Source organism: Podarcis liolepis (genome assembly GCF_965112155.1).
Source record: "Podarcis liolepis genome assembly, chromosome: 4".
Lineage (NCBI taxonomy): Eukaryota > Metazoa > Chordata > Lepidosauria > Squamata > Lacertidae > Podarcis > Podarcis liolepis.
In genome coordinates, this window is record NC_139558.1 from 78702231 (window position 1) to 78718101 (window position 15871).

The 15871-nt window shown below is 37.3% G+C and overlaps 1 protein-coding gene across 3 annotated transcripts in view; it reads right to left on the reverse strand.

The window, feature by feature from the left end:
• The window catches only part of NBEA (neurobeachin), a 356767-nt gene that overhangs the window by 276657 nt on the left and 64239 nt on the right, over positions 1–15871 (reverse strand). For 2 of the 3 annotated variants that reach the window (XM_083498846.1, XM_083498847.1), the window contains exons 13-24: positions 15095–15263; positions 13692–13771; positions 13510–13572; positions 13315–13412; positions 12205–12297; positions 11550–11658; positions 11374–11455; positions 10112–10235; positions 9578–9770; positions 7445–8461; positions 1607–1824; positions 623–776 (exon numbers count right to left, since the gene is read on the reverse strand). In XM_083498846.1, the coding sequence (XP_083354972.1) occupies positions 623–776; positions 1607–1824; positions 7445–8461; positions 9578–9770; positions 10112–10235; positions 11374–11455; positions 11550–11658; positions 12205–12297; positions 13315–13412; positions 13510–13572; positions 13692–13771; positions 15095–15263 (2400 nt within the window). Of the gene's footprint in view, positions 1–596; positions 777–1606; positions 1825–7444; positions 8462–9577; positions 9771–10111; positions 10236–11373; positions 11456–11549; positions 11659–12204; positions 12298–13314; positions 13413–13509; positions 13573–13691; positions 13772–15094; positions 15264–15871 lie in introns of all 3 variants that reach the window. The other variant, XM_083498848.1, reaches the window with a different exon arrangement.

Consider the following 15871-nt stretch of genomic DNA (forward strand, 5'->3'; position numbering starts at 1 on the left):
CAAGCCATTGTACACATCTAATAGGCCTCTTTGGAACTTTGCCTATCTTTGTAAAACTGATGTAAGAGTCCAGCAATAATTCTAAAGAAGGTATTTTACAGTGTTAGTGCCACAAGGAAGAAGTGGTCAAGGAATCTGAACTGTGCTTGTTTGTACTGTATCCAACAAAAGAATTCCACATATACCACCTGCAACAAAAGGGTGTACATACTTTGTCTCTCCTAAATGGAATATGCTCCCAAATTAAAGACATATTTCTCTTGAAATGTTTAGTACCTCCATTCAGATATTTTAGAAAATCATTCTATAATGATCTAAATGGGATAAGCTAGGGGAAAAGTGGTTTAGCTATTGGTATAACTTTCTAGCAATTGTGGCTATTAGTTTTCCCAGAGCATTTGAAAACTGTACTGTTTCAAAAATAAATCATTGCTTTAATACAGCATTACCTATATAAACTGGTTAAGAACATGTTTGATTAGAATTCACTTTCTAAACTTTTTTTTTTTAAAAAATGCACATTTTCTTCTTTTAAGGGAAACTTCCAAAAACAAAGCATCTGGCACATTGTTCTTGGCATGCAATTTTCAACATACCCACTAGATGGAAATATTGTACTTACAGTTGGGGATGTTGCTGCAGACAACAATGGTAGAATTCCTCCACAAGCAATGATAATATTGTCTACCATTTGGGAAATGAGGTGGATAGTGTTATGTACAAAAATAATATTCTCATTGCTATTGACAAAATCCATGACAGACTTTGTGGAATGGCTACAAAAAATAATTGAGGAAAAATGCGTTAGGGAAATTTTAGAATAGATTTCTAACACAAAGATCAAAACCAACATAACAGCAAGAAATCACAATGAAAACTATTTTTAAAAGGTAGCCTTGCAAATAAGTTCTGAAATGCTACCATCCAACTTTCTTATTAATAAGCTGTCTGCCAACACATATGATACATTAATGACACACCTACCACTGGAGACAAAATGAACCAAACTTTCTTCCAGCCCCACAAAGTTCCATGCAGCTTATTCCCTGACCCCGATATAAGAGTGTATGTAGCTTAAATTGGCTATTCTATAAGCTGCTACACAGGACTATTAACAAGAAACCTAATATGCTTCAAGGCCTAAGGGAAAAGAGTATTTCTCTCCTCTGTATCCCAGTTAGTTATTTTCTACATCTTCTTTTCAAGAATGTGGAGTAAGGTGGAAGGCTATTAAGTAGATTAAGACCTGGGAGACAATGGCTCAAATCTCCACTTGACCTTAAAATGCACTTGGGCTAATCGCTCTCTTTCTCTCAGCCAACCTTCCTCACAGGATCAGGAGAACCAGGAATGTCACCTTGAGTCCCAACATTCTTGAAGCTATATTACTAGCCATGCTGAATGTGTGTAGTAAATGTCAAACAGAAAATTTACTTTATGAAGAGCAGGAAGCATGCTACTCATTCAAGTAGCTAGGTAAAGGAATACATTAACAGCTTCCACAGCGGTAAGCTTAACTGCCTAGTGTGATTAACAGGCAATGATAGTTTTATTATTATACTAGTGAAATAATGATACAAAAAATGATACAAAAAAGGCCCCTTACCTTCTCCAAACATGCACATCAGTTTCTAAAGCAAAAAGCAAATCAGTAAGTAGCCTCTGGTGCATTGGGGACCATTTAAATTCTGGAATACGAAACATTGTTGTTCGTGGACCGGGACTGAACTGTCGCCTCTGTTCTTCTGTCATGGGCATTCCCCGAAATCCCAAATCAACACGCAAGTCTCTATCCTGTTGTGTAATAGATCGACCTTGCACAGCCTAAATAAGCAGTAAATATATTTAAAATATTCAATGCAAAATTCTGGCACTGGTCACACATGGGAACTAAAACACACGTATTTAATGTGATCTTTCTTCATAATTAAATAAAACAATGAAAGCAGTGTAAATTTGTCTCTAGCCATCCTTACTTAAACAATTTTGTCCTGTTCTAATACCACCTATGAAGCCCTTTGTAGGCAAAAGCATGCATTTTGTCTCTAAGAACTAGTGCCAGTTTGCTTCCTCCCTCCTTCCTGCGACATTCTTTGTATTTTGTGAGGCCTGACCTTCTTATCCCTGATATGTCTAAGCTGCTCTAGGAGCCTTTTTTAGTTGAAGAGCAGCATTAAAATACGTAAGTAAGTAGGTAAGTAAATATCAACACTAAGTTTGACTTTATTAAATATTATAATTATATTTTGCAGTAAACAAAACATTAGTTAAGTTTTCTCACTCTTTAAGTGGAAGACCATTATCCTGGCAGGAAGTGATACAAAACACACAGGTTGTATCATGTGAGCTTGCTAGAAAGCTATTCAAAAGCTGATTATGTGCCATTTGTTTGTTTGGTTGGTTGGTTTAAAAGCAGCCAGGAGGATCCTCTAGTAGCGCTAGAGAAAATGTGTTTGACTCTTCCCTGCTGTGATCTTTTTCTTGATCTAAATCCATCCCAGTAGCTATTTTCATCCTGTCCGTGTTGGGAAAATATGTATGTGAATTCCACCCAGCCCCACAGCATTGCTTTGGAATCAAAGAATGCTAGAGTTGGAAGGCATCTAGTCCAAGCCCTGCTCAATGCAGGGATCTTGTAGCTAAAGTGCTCCTAGCAGATGTTTGCACCATCTTCTACATGACAGCCCTTCATATACTTGAAAACATGTATCATGTGTCCTCTTCATTTTCTATTATCCGGGCTTAACATCTTTCAACCACTTCTGTGCAACTTGGTTTCCAAATGCCCTCATTATCCTGTTGCCCTCTAGTTTGTCAACAGCTTCCTTAAAATGGGACATCCATAACTTGACAAAGTTGTCCAGATATGCACCCATCAGCAATGTTACTTCTAAAGATATTTGATACTTCTGGAAACTTGGGGTTTTACCCTGAATCTACCGAACCTCCCCTCTTGTGGATGCATGTTGCACTTTTGACTATGTAAACAATGGTACTTACTACTTGAACAACACAAATGTTCAACTGCCTTGTCTACTGTAATGCAAGGTCACCCTTGAGGATGGCCCAGAGGCTGCAGATAGTGCAGAATGTGGCCACTAGGTTGGGAAGTGGGGTAGCCTGATGTGACCATGTGTCACAACTCCTGAAAGTGCAGCACTGGCTATGAGCTGATGTGCCCAACTCAAACTGTTAGTAGTAGCATACAAAGTCTTCTATGACTTGGGTAGTACTTAAAAAAGCACCTTCCCTAATAACCACCATCTTGGGCCCTACAATCAGCAGGGGAGACCATGTTGGTGGTGCCATTGCTAGGTAGTTTCCAGCTGGTGTTGACCAGTGACTGTTTTACATGGTTTTTAGATACTGTAGGTATATTTTTATTTTATTGTCTTACCACTTTGGGGACTGCCATGCTGAGCTTTTTTGGGATGAAGGGTGGGTTGGAAATTTAATAAATAAAAGAGAATGGTACACAAAGTATAGCTGCTTGAATGCAGGAATAGAAAGACATACACCTGACATAAGAGAAAACCAAGCCTACGCCCTACATAGTTTCTTTCCTAATGTAGAATTTTACTTGGGATTACAACACACTGAATTTTATTCTATTCATGAGCAGTCCCAATTGTCTCTAAGTGTGCATTGATGTAGACAAATGTGAACAGGGCAATCCAAAATATGGTTTTTTTAATAGGAGTGGTTGCAAGTTGTAGTATTGCAAAGAAGGTCAAGACAGCTTGCATGTAAAACAAATCTATTGTGTGATCTAGGGTTGTTTCCAGGTCTCAAGGCAATGGCCTAGGTTTCATTCACTGACAAGGAATCGTGCTGCTGTAGAGATAGTTGTCAACACTATGTTTCTGAAATAACTCCTTGAACTGCAAGCAGATAAACACAGGATTGGCAGAATTCTGTAAAGCTCTAAGTGCCATTTACTATGAGATGACTTCCATTTTTTAAGTATTTATTTTATAACAAACAATACCCTAATGTGTGGTATTGTTAAAACAATTAAAATAGAACACATGAAGCAACATACTTTAAATTATTGTTTTTGATGGATTAGACCAAGTTTGGGAGATGGCCAAAAAGCTGCCACAGCATTTTGCTTGATCATTAACAAACAGGAATCACTTTCATTCCTTGACATTTCAGTGTTTTGTAGTCAATAAGCATAGTTCCAACTATGTGGTTTTGAACCACATTCTGTAGGTATTCAAATAGCTATTTTGTTGATGTTGATTGATTCAATATTACTAATGTAGATTTCTGGATTACATATCAGCTTTCACTGTATAATGTTTTATTCTCAAGGTCATAATTCAGTTTGCTTGGTAATGAAAAGAAGAGAATGAAGTGTCAAGGATAATTACTAGGCAAATATTCAACGGCCAGCAAAAACTAATTAGCAGAATTACTTTCCAGTGCTAGACTACTGAAAACACTTCTGATCAAGACCTCCAAAGTGACTGAATAAGATACTGGATCAGCATAAGGATATATGAAGTTTTACATGTAAACAGTCTAAATGCAACAAATAAAATAATTAGTTTGCATTTAAGAACATTCATTTATAATTAACCAAAGTCCAGCCCCTCAGTACTGTTTTAAAATGGGATTAACTTCTCATGAAAAGTATTTGCCTTTGTAATATAAGGACAGTTGTTTCTTCTACAAGGAGGAATGATTTTGATGTGCAAAATAAATGGAAACCATTACTCACAATATTACTCCTAGTATAACTCCTTTTACTTCTCATAAGAATATAAGAGCCTGCCGTGATCGGACCAAATGCCTCTCTAGTCCAGCATCCTATGACCAGACAGATGCCAATGGGAAGCCTGTACGCAAAACCTGAGTGCAATAGCATTCTCCTCAAATTGCAGCTGCCAGCAACTGATATACATAGGAATGCTCTCTCGGGCAGTGGAGGTAGAATACAGCCATTGTGGCTAGTAGTAGTATCCTCCATGAATTTGTTTAATTCTCTTTTAAAGTCATCCAAGTTGGCAGCCATCGCTACATCCTGTCGGAGTGAACTCCGTAGCTTAACTATGTGCTGCGTGAAGAAGTAATTTCATTTGACTGCCCTGAATCTTCCAACTTTGAGCTTCACTGGATGGCCCCAGGTTCTCTTATTATGAGAGATGGTGGGGGGGAAATCCTTATTCACTTTCTCCACGCCATGCAAATCTCCATACAAATCTCTCCAAGCCATACACACCTCTGTAATAAAATCGTAATAAGATCTACCGACTATTCCTTGCAATATACATGTAATTCAGGGGTAGAGAATCTGTGGACCGACCGATGTGGCTAGCCTACAACTCCCACCATCTCTGATCGCTAGCCATGTTGGGGATGCTGGGAGTTGAAGTCCAAAAACGTCTGGAGGGCTAAAATCTCCCCACATTTGCTGGAAGAAAGACTATCAAGGAAAAATGAAAGAGGGCAATTACAAAAGAGCAGCCTTTTATCCTCTATAACACAGCTGGCAGGGACAAGGTTTCTACACACCTTTGCACTGAAAAGAAACACAGGCTTAACCTGTGAAAGGTATTTTTCTTTGAATGAAAATCTGCTCTCAGTTGGATTTGAACAAAACTTTACATGATGGACACATACGCCTTTGCTGAGTGGCCTTGAGGAGGCATGTGCTCCAGAATGTGTTTAGAACATTTTATTCCCAACCAGCACAACTGTCTAAGCTGCAAACACTCACACTCAACACAAGAACGATAAAAACACACACACCAGCAACAGGCAGCACCAGCAGGACTTCTCTGGATGCTGAAGGCAACTTGGAAACAGAGCCACTTAGACTAGGCAGTCAAAGAGAGAAGTGAGGCCTGAGACCAGCTTTTTACTCAAAGAAATATACTTTTTACAGGCAAGCCCAACAGTTGTGAATATGCTCTCAGGTGGGACATACAAATGCTGGGTCCAGAAAAGGTATATAATGGCTATCTACAACCCTAGAAGCACATTCTGGAGCACCTGTCTCCAAAAGGCTGCCTTAGCAGAGGCGTATGCATCCATTCTGTAAAGTTTTATTCAAGTCCATCTCAAAGCATCTCGAATTACAAATAGGAGAAAGAATTGCAATGAAGAGACTCTTATTTATTCTCCATGTGTGAGGTTCTCACTTGTCAGGGGGGAAAATCCTGGGAGGAAAAAAATCCTGGAAGTCATGGGTAAAAGCACTGCATGTGGAGAGTGCACTTGAACTATTTTCAGTTTGAAAGGAGTGGTGCTGCTCTTCCTAACAGCATCCCATTGCAATTGATGGTGCAATGTATTTGTGCCCAGGTGGCATATCTTCAATTTCTGACTGGCTATCATCAAAATTGGTGTCATTTAGAGAATCATTAGGTAGGGTGAGAAGAATCAGCATACCATTCTCTAGTCTGCAAAAAGGCATTGTAGTGCCTAAGAGACCCAGCTACTACAATGTTTGTTTTTAACAGGTGGACCCAATGTGACTTTTTATCATGAAATCACCAAGAGGTCTTCAGCAAACTAGTTTCCCTCAGCCCCACATCTGCAGTACATTGATCATTATACTGACCCAGCCTGCCTTACATGCCAGAACAACATCTTCTGGAATTGTGCATAGTGTCTTTTTTATGACTGGGTAACTATCTTAAACCCCCACATTCCTCCTTCCTTTCAGTCTAATTCCCAAAGGGATTCAGAATGAATTTCTGCGATTATCTGCACAGTGCTCACTTTATGGTCTATTCCTGGTTACTGTTTACTGTTTTTCTGATCTAGACTTAGATCCTTCACAGTTGGAAAATTTGCTATTCTCTGTGGAAGCATGCTTGGTATATTTCTTGCTGAAACAGTACTGAGTAATGTCTAGATAAAAATGTTTCTCCAATGCTACATGGCGACAGCTTTATTTATTATTTTAAATAAATGCCAAAGAGTGAGAGTGAAACAAAGTCAATAAAGTCTTCTTCAGTTGTAAAATTCTGGGAATATAACGTTTAAGAGAAAGCACACTCGGGTTGATTGCTTGGGAGTCATGGCAGAGTGTTACAGTAGTTTCACTGCTATTTGCAATGCCAGAAGGTTTGCTCCTCTCCATGGCATTTGCACTATGGAGGTCTGCATGTTTCCATCTCATTTCATTTTAGTAACCTCTGTCCTTGACTCGTTTTATTTCCTAGAATTGTAGAGTTAGAAAGAACCATGAGGGTCATTTAGTCCAACCCCCTGCAAGGCAGGAAGCTTTCGCCCATTGAAGGGCTCAAACCCAAGACACAGAGATGAACAGTCTCATGCTCTACACCGATTCATATCTACATGAAACTGCTGAGTGAGGTTATCTAGGCATTTACTTCTCTTTAAAAACTGATATACCTAAAATATAGACACACACTTTATTAATAAATTTAATAATATAGTAACATTGTCATTGTACCAAAAAACTTACTTGGGTTGTAGTGGTGGTTTGGATTTTTCTTATTTCCTTCCCCACTTCTTTCCCATCATCAGATCTTTCCGTATCTGATATCATACTCCCTGCATCTACATTTGGTACAGTTTTACCACTAGAAGACTCAGTTTCAAGAGTTGTAGCAACCATTTCTGCATATTCTAATCCTTTGGATGATGAAGCCAGGTCTCTCTCAGAAATTGTGCCCATTGCATCCACAGAGGTATGAATCTTGAATTCTTTATCTTCTATTATGCTCGAGCTACATGCTATGTCAGCACTACCAGTCATGTGAGCGAGGAGTCCAAGGTCATCATTCACACCAAGGTGCATCTGAGTCTCTTGCATATTTGCAATAGTAATGTGATTGCTGGACAGTTCAGGGAGCAATTTCTCCTCTTGGCTGGGTATTTTATCAAAAAGAAATGAGGTATTGTTAGAAGGTTCATCTTTCTCATCGGCTAGTGTTATCAAGGGACCATTGTCCTTCTCTTCACTTTTCTTAATTATGCCTACACTTCCGTGAACATTGTTCTGAAGTTTTTCAACTGCAGCACTATATACATTGTCCAATAAGGATTCTACTTCCACAAGGGCACCATTCTCTCTGGTTACCAAAGTCTCTGGTGATAAATCCATATCGTCCAGCTTTACTTCTGTGGCTTCTACCTTTTCTGCTTTTATATCAACTAATAGATCGTGAACTTCTACATGCACACCACCCCCTGGTCTATCTGCGCTTCCAAGCACATCATCAGATACTTTTGTTGCAATAAGTAAATCCCTAGTATCTGTACCAACAGGGTAGTCCGTTTCACTTTCTGGGCTTTGGCTTTGTGAAAGATCTTCAATTTCACGAATTTCTATTCCACCTTTTGCTCCTGTCGTCTGAGCTGAAAGGCCTGAGATAGTGCTAACATTCCCCTTTTTCCCCTTCTTTATATTCTCCTCTTCTTGTCTTTGATATTCCTCGTACATTTTTGCTAGGTACTCTTTGTGAGCTTCATAGGTGACCTTAATACAAACAAATTACAATTTTAGGAGAAAAGTCAATACTTACACGTTTAACTAACATTAAAACTGTTGGAACACTATCAAGCCACTGTGTTCCTTGAGTGAAACAGAACAGAGTATGGGCCCTTAGCAGGTTATTAACAAAGGGGGGAAATGGAACTATTAGGGGCAAATGTCACCAAGAACTCAGAAAAACAGATAAAGTAAAAATTTAAATGTAAGTGGAGGAAAAAAGTGATAAGATACTTAGCATTTAATAAAATTGACATATAATATGAAAAATCTTTATGAAAACAATTATAAGTAGACTACATTACTTACATAAGTTTTATATCTCAGTGGGGAAAACTTTTCCTATCTGTAAAAGTAAATGCCTGTATCCAACATTATGCTCTGAGCTCTACTTGAACAATGGGACTTCCCCTTCCTATCACCTTCCCCTGAACTCCCCAAATCTCCTCCTGGGGGTCCCTCAACCATCTGGACAGATTTTGATGGTGCATGGGGAGCTACAGGGGAAGGAAGAGGAAGGGGGAGTTATACTGAACAACTGATCCACAAGCATTGGATGCAGCCATGATGCACTGATCATACCAACTATCAATGAAAAGATTGATAAAATCTAGGAATCTACATTAATTGCGAAATTGGTTCACTACATAAGAACTATGGAAGGGAAACAACAGCAAGGTATCTTAAAAATATTTTTTTATTTAATATTTTATTGAATAATGCAAAGAAAATTTAAAATTTCCACAATTTAGAGGATTTTTGTATTATACTCAATTATCAGTATTTCTCCTTTATTTAACTAGTAATATAGTAATATTATTTAACAACATTTCTGTGAGTGTTCATACACGCTGTGTTAAGATGTTGAATTTTGAGTTAAGATACCAAATTATGGCAAGCAGATCTATATGATAAAGACTATAATTGTATATTGCTATGTTTAATTGCACAGATGCAGCTGATGGAAGAACTATAGTGAAAATAATCCAAGGCAGTGGTAACTGGTCATATTTCATACTATCCACAAGATGGCACTAAATTCTATCTATGACATGTTGACTACTATACCAGCAGCTAAACTGAACTTCCGAAACTGACTCTTACCTTGGAATGGGCTATAGAAAGAGTATCAACCCAGACCCTCCATCCTCCCCACTCATACTTTATTGCATGGTACAAAAGAATGCGGAAGATGTTGTACACCATCTCAGTAATTTTCTGTTCTTCAGAGTTCTTTGGGTTTATATATCCCAGAGAAAACATCCAGTCCTGCCACACCGAACACTGAAGTAAACATCTAAAATAAAATAGTTACAATATGATCACATGGCATTTGAACTTTTCCATTTGTTACAGATGTAAGGAAAGCCTGAATATGTCATTCGAAATATTCATTCAAAGCATTCCATTCTAAAATCTTACAACTTGTATTTCTTTTAATTAAGTTTTGTTTGCCTCTCAGCATCACATTACACATCCATGGAAAATATGCTGAGATTTGTAATTATTCTTTCTGGATTTTTTCAGAAGGTTACATAAAGCTGAATTTACACAACTATAGCTGAACACCCCTCCACCCAGATGAAAATAACCTTGTTGAGCTTCACAAACAAAAGGGAATAAAGATTACTGGCATACCTCCTATTTTCACGGCTGTTACTGAAAAGTTTTATCATATCTGATAAAAACAAACGGCGAACTTCCATTAGTTCTGCACTTGGAGTTGAATTCTTTAATAAAGTTGCCACAACCTTGAGAATCACTTTAAAAGAGAAAATGCATGAATTATATTTTTGAATAATTAAGAAACAAAGTCAATGAATTAGACCGAATTGTTTTAGCTTCTATAAAACTGTGCAAATGCGGTTGTTTCCTAAAATATGAAGGTAAACAAGTTTCCTACCATATAGGTATAGGCATAAGTTTCCTACCATATAGGTAAAGGGACCCCTGACCATTAGGTCCAGTCGCGGACGACTCTGGGGTTGCGGCGCTCATCTCACTTCATTGGCCAAGGGAGCCGGCGTACAGCTTCCAGGTCATGTGGCCAGCATGACTAAGCCGCTTCTGGCAAACCAGAGCAGCACACGGAAACGCTGTTTACCTTCCCGGCGGAGAGGTACCAATTTATCTACTTGCACTTTGACGTGCTTTGGAACTGCTAGGTTGGCAGGAGCAGGGACCAAGCAACAGGAGCTCACCCCATTGCAGGGATTCAAACCGCTGACCTTCTCATCGGCAAGCCCTAAACTCTGTGGTTTAGACCACAGCGCCACCCGCATCCTAAAATATATAACCTTATAAATAGACTGATATATTGAAAGAGACAGAAAGGGAGCATCTACCATTTTAGCTACCTGTTCCAAAATAAATTCTAACTAGCATACTATACTTAATTCAAAAATACTAAAAATCTGAGCTTCTTTAAAGTCATAACCAGCAGTCATTTCTGCCAAGAGCCCAATATATTATGAACACCATCCCCTTTTCAAAAGGAGGGGATGGAAAGGATGGATCACATCAGGAAACTTCTTTCCCCAAGCTTATCACAGTTTTCTTTCCTATCAACTTTCGGCTTGTAATGGTGGATGACATGAAATTGGAAGGCAGGGGGAGTTCAAAAAATAGTAACATGAAAATTAAAGGAGTAAGGAAAGAGTAGAACACAACAGAGGAGTAATCCTTACATTATTCATACACTCTGGAATCTATCTAGCTTTCCATCAGGACAGAGGAAACTCTGAAACAGCATTCCACAAGTAGTTTGACAACAACCTGTAGGCTGTCAATTGCCTATAATCAAGCATTCATCCAAAGGACTTAATGAAAATGTTCCTATGTAAGATATGATTGACTTTTTAAAAAAATACAACAATGTCTCAATATCAAAATATTCTTACTTGGATTCTGAATTTTCACTGTAGAATCCGGCTCCGGGTGTGGTTTATGAACGACTTGTGTACATACTTGTTCTGTCAAAATCTACAATACAAGATTGTTACATTTCCTTCTCTGACCAGCAGTTTTACACCAAATCATTTACAAATCAATTTGATAGCACTAGAGTAATGTGTACCTCATAAAGTGTGTTGTAAGTTGTAATGGTCACAGTATTCGTATGCAACATCAATCTCTCTCCAAGAAGTGTGAACAGACTGTGAGTATGCATGATTTCAACTTTTCGCCTAGAGAAAAACATAAATATGGAATTTACCAAGAGAAAAATCGGTTGTTGATCTGTTTAATAGAGATAATAAATTATTGTATTTAAATAATAAAAAAAATGTTGAAAAAAAGATTTGTGCCCATCAAAATTTGTTCAAAAACGAACAAGAGGTTTTCATTTGAGATTGGTTTAAAGAAATTTCCATTGCATCTATTGTAATATAAAATATACTTTTGTTCCAAAACTAAAACAAATTCAGCAAGTCTCAATTTGACAAACTAGTAAATTCACTGGTTTTAAAATTCTCAAATTTTACGACCTTACATAGCTTTTGACAGGATAAAATAGATTGCTATCAAAGTATTCCACAACTTCTACACTTTGGAATAGTGAGAAAGATGAATAAAATATTAATTAAATTAAAAGAGCTAAAAAAATAAATAAATGACAAAACTATACTTTTTAAGATTAAAAAAATGTCAATTTTGAATAGAAAATTTTGTATCTCAGACCCTTTTGTTTAGTTGTCTGAAGAACATATTAGTAATTGAATCAGTGCACTTACTTATGGCCCAGGTGTTTGAGAAAATATCCTAGCACCTTCAGTGCCTGCACCCAGATGCTTTCGCTTTTTGAGGCCAATAATTTATAAATCACTCTGCAAGATAAAATCAGACAAAAGCAGTCACTCAGAAAAACAATTCCTTTTTGGGGGAGGTACAAGTAAATCAAGACTACGAAGGCAATCTAAGCCCCTGGCCAGCACCGGATCAGAGTGAAGTCACCAAACCCTGCTGCTTGTGTTGACCTGGGTGGCTAGAGCAAAAAGAAAATATTTATTTGCCACCCAAGATCCCAAGCTGGTACAGCAAAGAGGTATGAACCAGACTCATTGCTTGCACAGCCCTACCTTACCCCCTCGATAGCCCAACTGACAATTTTTCCACTGGCTATTGCCAACAGGGACACTGTAGGCAGCAGCTTTCATCCAGCTGCAGTGTGAATGGGTGCATTGGGGCATTCCTCAATTGTGGAGTTTCCTGCTGGTACTGGGTCAGCACTGGCAAGCAGGACACCTCAGCCTCATCCAAATCAATCACAGTGGTTCAGTTTACTATGAAAACCTTTGGCATGCCGTACATTTTTACAGAAGCATCTTTTATTTGCACACGTTTCTACAATAAAAGCATGCCATGCACACTTCTTTCACTTGGACTATGGAGGATATTATGTATCATTTGGTGTTTGTTAAGTTTGTGGTGATTTTAGCATATTCACTTTGACAAAGCTCTGTGGAATATTCAGAGACGATTCTCTGATTGTATGTAGTTGTTTTATCTTTGTTTTAAATAAAATTTTGCAGGAAAACAATGTATGTCACCCACACTTATGTTTGTAAGATTTTTTTTTTTTAACTGCAGGGATATCACTGACTACTGTAATCTCTACCTGTAAAAACTGAATGAACCACCTGTACAGCATATCAGACATAAACTTTTAACTAGAAAATATATTATATTGTTTTATTTTGAATTATTATACATTGGTAAATTCTGAATTATATGTCATGAATACTAATCAATTGCTATGATGCATTAAATCTATTTGAAGACATAGAATATTACAAATTTCATTTCTAAGGAAAATGAGAGAATATTATTGTTGTTAATTTTACCGTATCCCATTTCGTTGATCAAAGGCAGGTATCATGGATGCTGGATGTTCAGACATTAATGCCACTAGCAGCTGAAGTACATCATGTATGTTTTCATCCTAAATAACACATAAGATATTAGAGAAACACTATTTCTGTGAAGTTAAAACAAAATACAAGTTAAGAGATCTGTATTTTTAACTATTACAAGCTTACCTCGTGCATTGTTAGCAAATAATTTAATATACTTTGTAGTTCATCTTCTTTGACACCTCGATCCTACAGAAATGATTTAATTGATCTTTGTTACAATTTGACCAATTTAAGATTTCATCATCAATGAAGTTTTAACACCAGATGTTTATTGTCATTTGCCCAATAATATTTTAAAATGTTACCTTCAAAATCAGCTGTTTCAAAAATAAAAGCATGAATGCACGCAGTGATATGATTTCCTTCTGTGATGGCCGAGGACCTTCTGAAAAACATGAAAGGGCAGCTTAAATGTAACATACGCAACAATTTTAAGTGACTTCAGCATTTTTTATGTACTGACATTGATTTGCACTTTTTAAAACTTCATGCATTAGGACACATCGCAGCCCTAAAGGGATTACAATCTACAATTTGACCTAAAGGAGACAACAGAGAGAGGAGAGTGATGTGAGTGTGGGTTACCTGGAAAATCCACTTCAGAAATGCATACACTTAGTTTCTCTCTCTTAGTTTCTCTCTGTTGCTCTAAATGGCAGGATTGAAACCAATGGCTGGAAATTGTAGGACATCAAATTTTAGCTAAACATTAGAAGAAATGCCCTAGTGGCAAGAACTGCTAAAAGTGGAAACAGATCACTTCGAGAGCTGATTGTCCCTCCTTTGCTGGAAAGGCTGGCATTTACTCTGCCAGGAATGCTGTGGTTACAAGATTCCCGAACTGACTGAGGGCTTGGAGGTTCCTTCAAACTCTGATTCTATAATGCATCAGGATATAAAAGCAAATAAATAATAGGGGTGTCCCACCAAGGCTCTGAAGCTAAGGATAAGAAGACAAAACCCAAGTGTATAAGTAAGGATTTAAGGAAAGTCACCACATAATCAAAACTATGGGATAGTGTGGAAAGATCTCTGAGGGATACAACTGGAGATAAGAAAAACTTGCCCCCAATGGAAATAATGGAAGAGTAATTAGAGAACCAGCCAAGGACAGCAGAACAGAGACCTATGGTCATACGGGGAAACAAGCAAGAGAGAATAATAAGCTATACTGAAGGGGATAACAGTTCAAGAAAGATAAGAACTGAGTAGAGACCACAGGAGAACTACTTAGGAATCTTCAACAAATTTAACATTGTACTGTGCATGAAATTAACATTTCAAAATAACACTACAGCATATCTAAAATGTGTGGTGTTAATATTCCTTAAATGTTTTAACTTGCTAGCAACCAATTTACCATAATACTGTACTGGTATTTAAAATCTGCATCTTAAATCTGTTCCTGCTGTTTTAGTTTCTTCTCATAATTTAATGCATTCTAAATTAGCTTTAGAAACCATATGTCACAAAACAATACTTCACATATTACAAATGTCCAAACTTCCCTTTATTCAAATTGTCCTTGTGCTGCTAATTAAAAGCTTCCAACGCAATCAATCAAAAAGAGAACATCAGTTTAAAATAGGCTTCTTACTACGAAGTTACAGAGTTCAACTCATAAGAAAACTATTTTTAGCAGTGTAAATGAACATATTAACACAATTATTTACAGACCCCCTACCATTTCTAAGTTCATTATGCTTACCCAAACCTTTAGGAGTAATGCCACTGCTATCCGCAGGATTAACCACCCAGTAGTAGTATTTCAGTGTGTGCATTAACTGTAATACTGTTCCTACTCTACGTATCGTAGTGTAGATTGTAGCAGTGCCAATGAATTCAGCAGACAAGTATGTATAAAGCGAGAGCTGAACCTGAAGAATATTATAAAAAGAACACATGGAATAAATAAATTTAATTTCTAATTTTGATTACACTGTAAATAAATCATGTATCATTTCATTTTTCTATTTATATGGTCATAAGTCATTAGGGAAATTCAGAAGTGTACTATATAAAATAATTAATTATAAAAGTTACCTTTTGCAGATTGTAGTTCAACCTAAAGTTATCATTACACAAGCATGGTAGCAATTCACAAGATAAATACAGAATGGGGAGGGAAAGAGGTTGGTTGTTCATATACGTATATATCTATTCTTCCTAGCAAGTATCACAGATCTTGCTTTTATTAAGAAAAACTAAATCACTAATAAATCCAGCCAAAATTCTGCTAACTTAGGTATAGTCATGCTGACAATTTTTTTAAAAAAAAAACCAGAGCCCTCATCTGTATTTATTTATTTTACATGCTACTTCTCACATTTTTAAACTTAAGACATCTGGCTCGAACAGCAGCTCTTTCCTTCCTTATTTTGAGAATTTCTAAGTGAGAAATGTGAAAGTTTGATGCACTGCACTGCATCAGAGGTGTACTTTGGCTTGTTGTCCAATGAGAGAGCTGTACTGAGTAGAAAGGCTT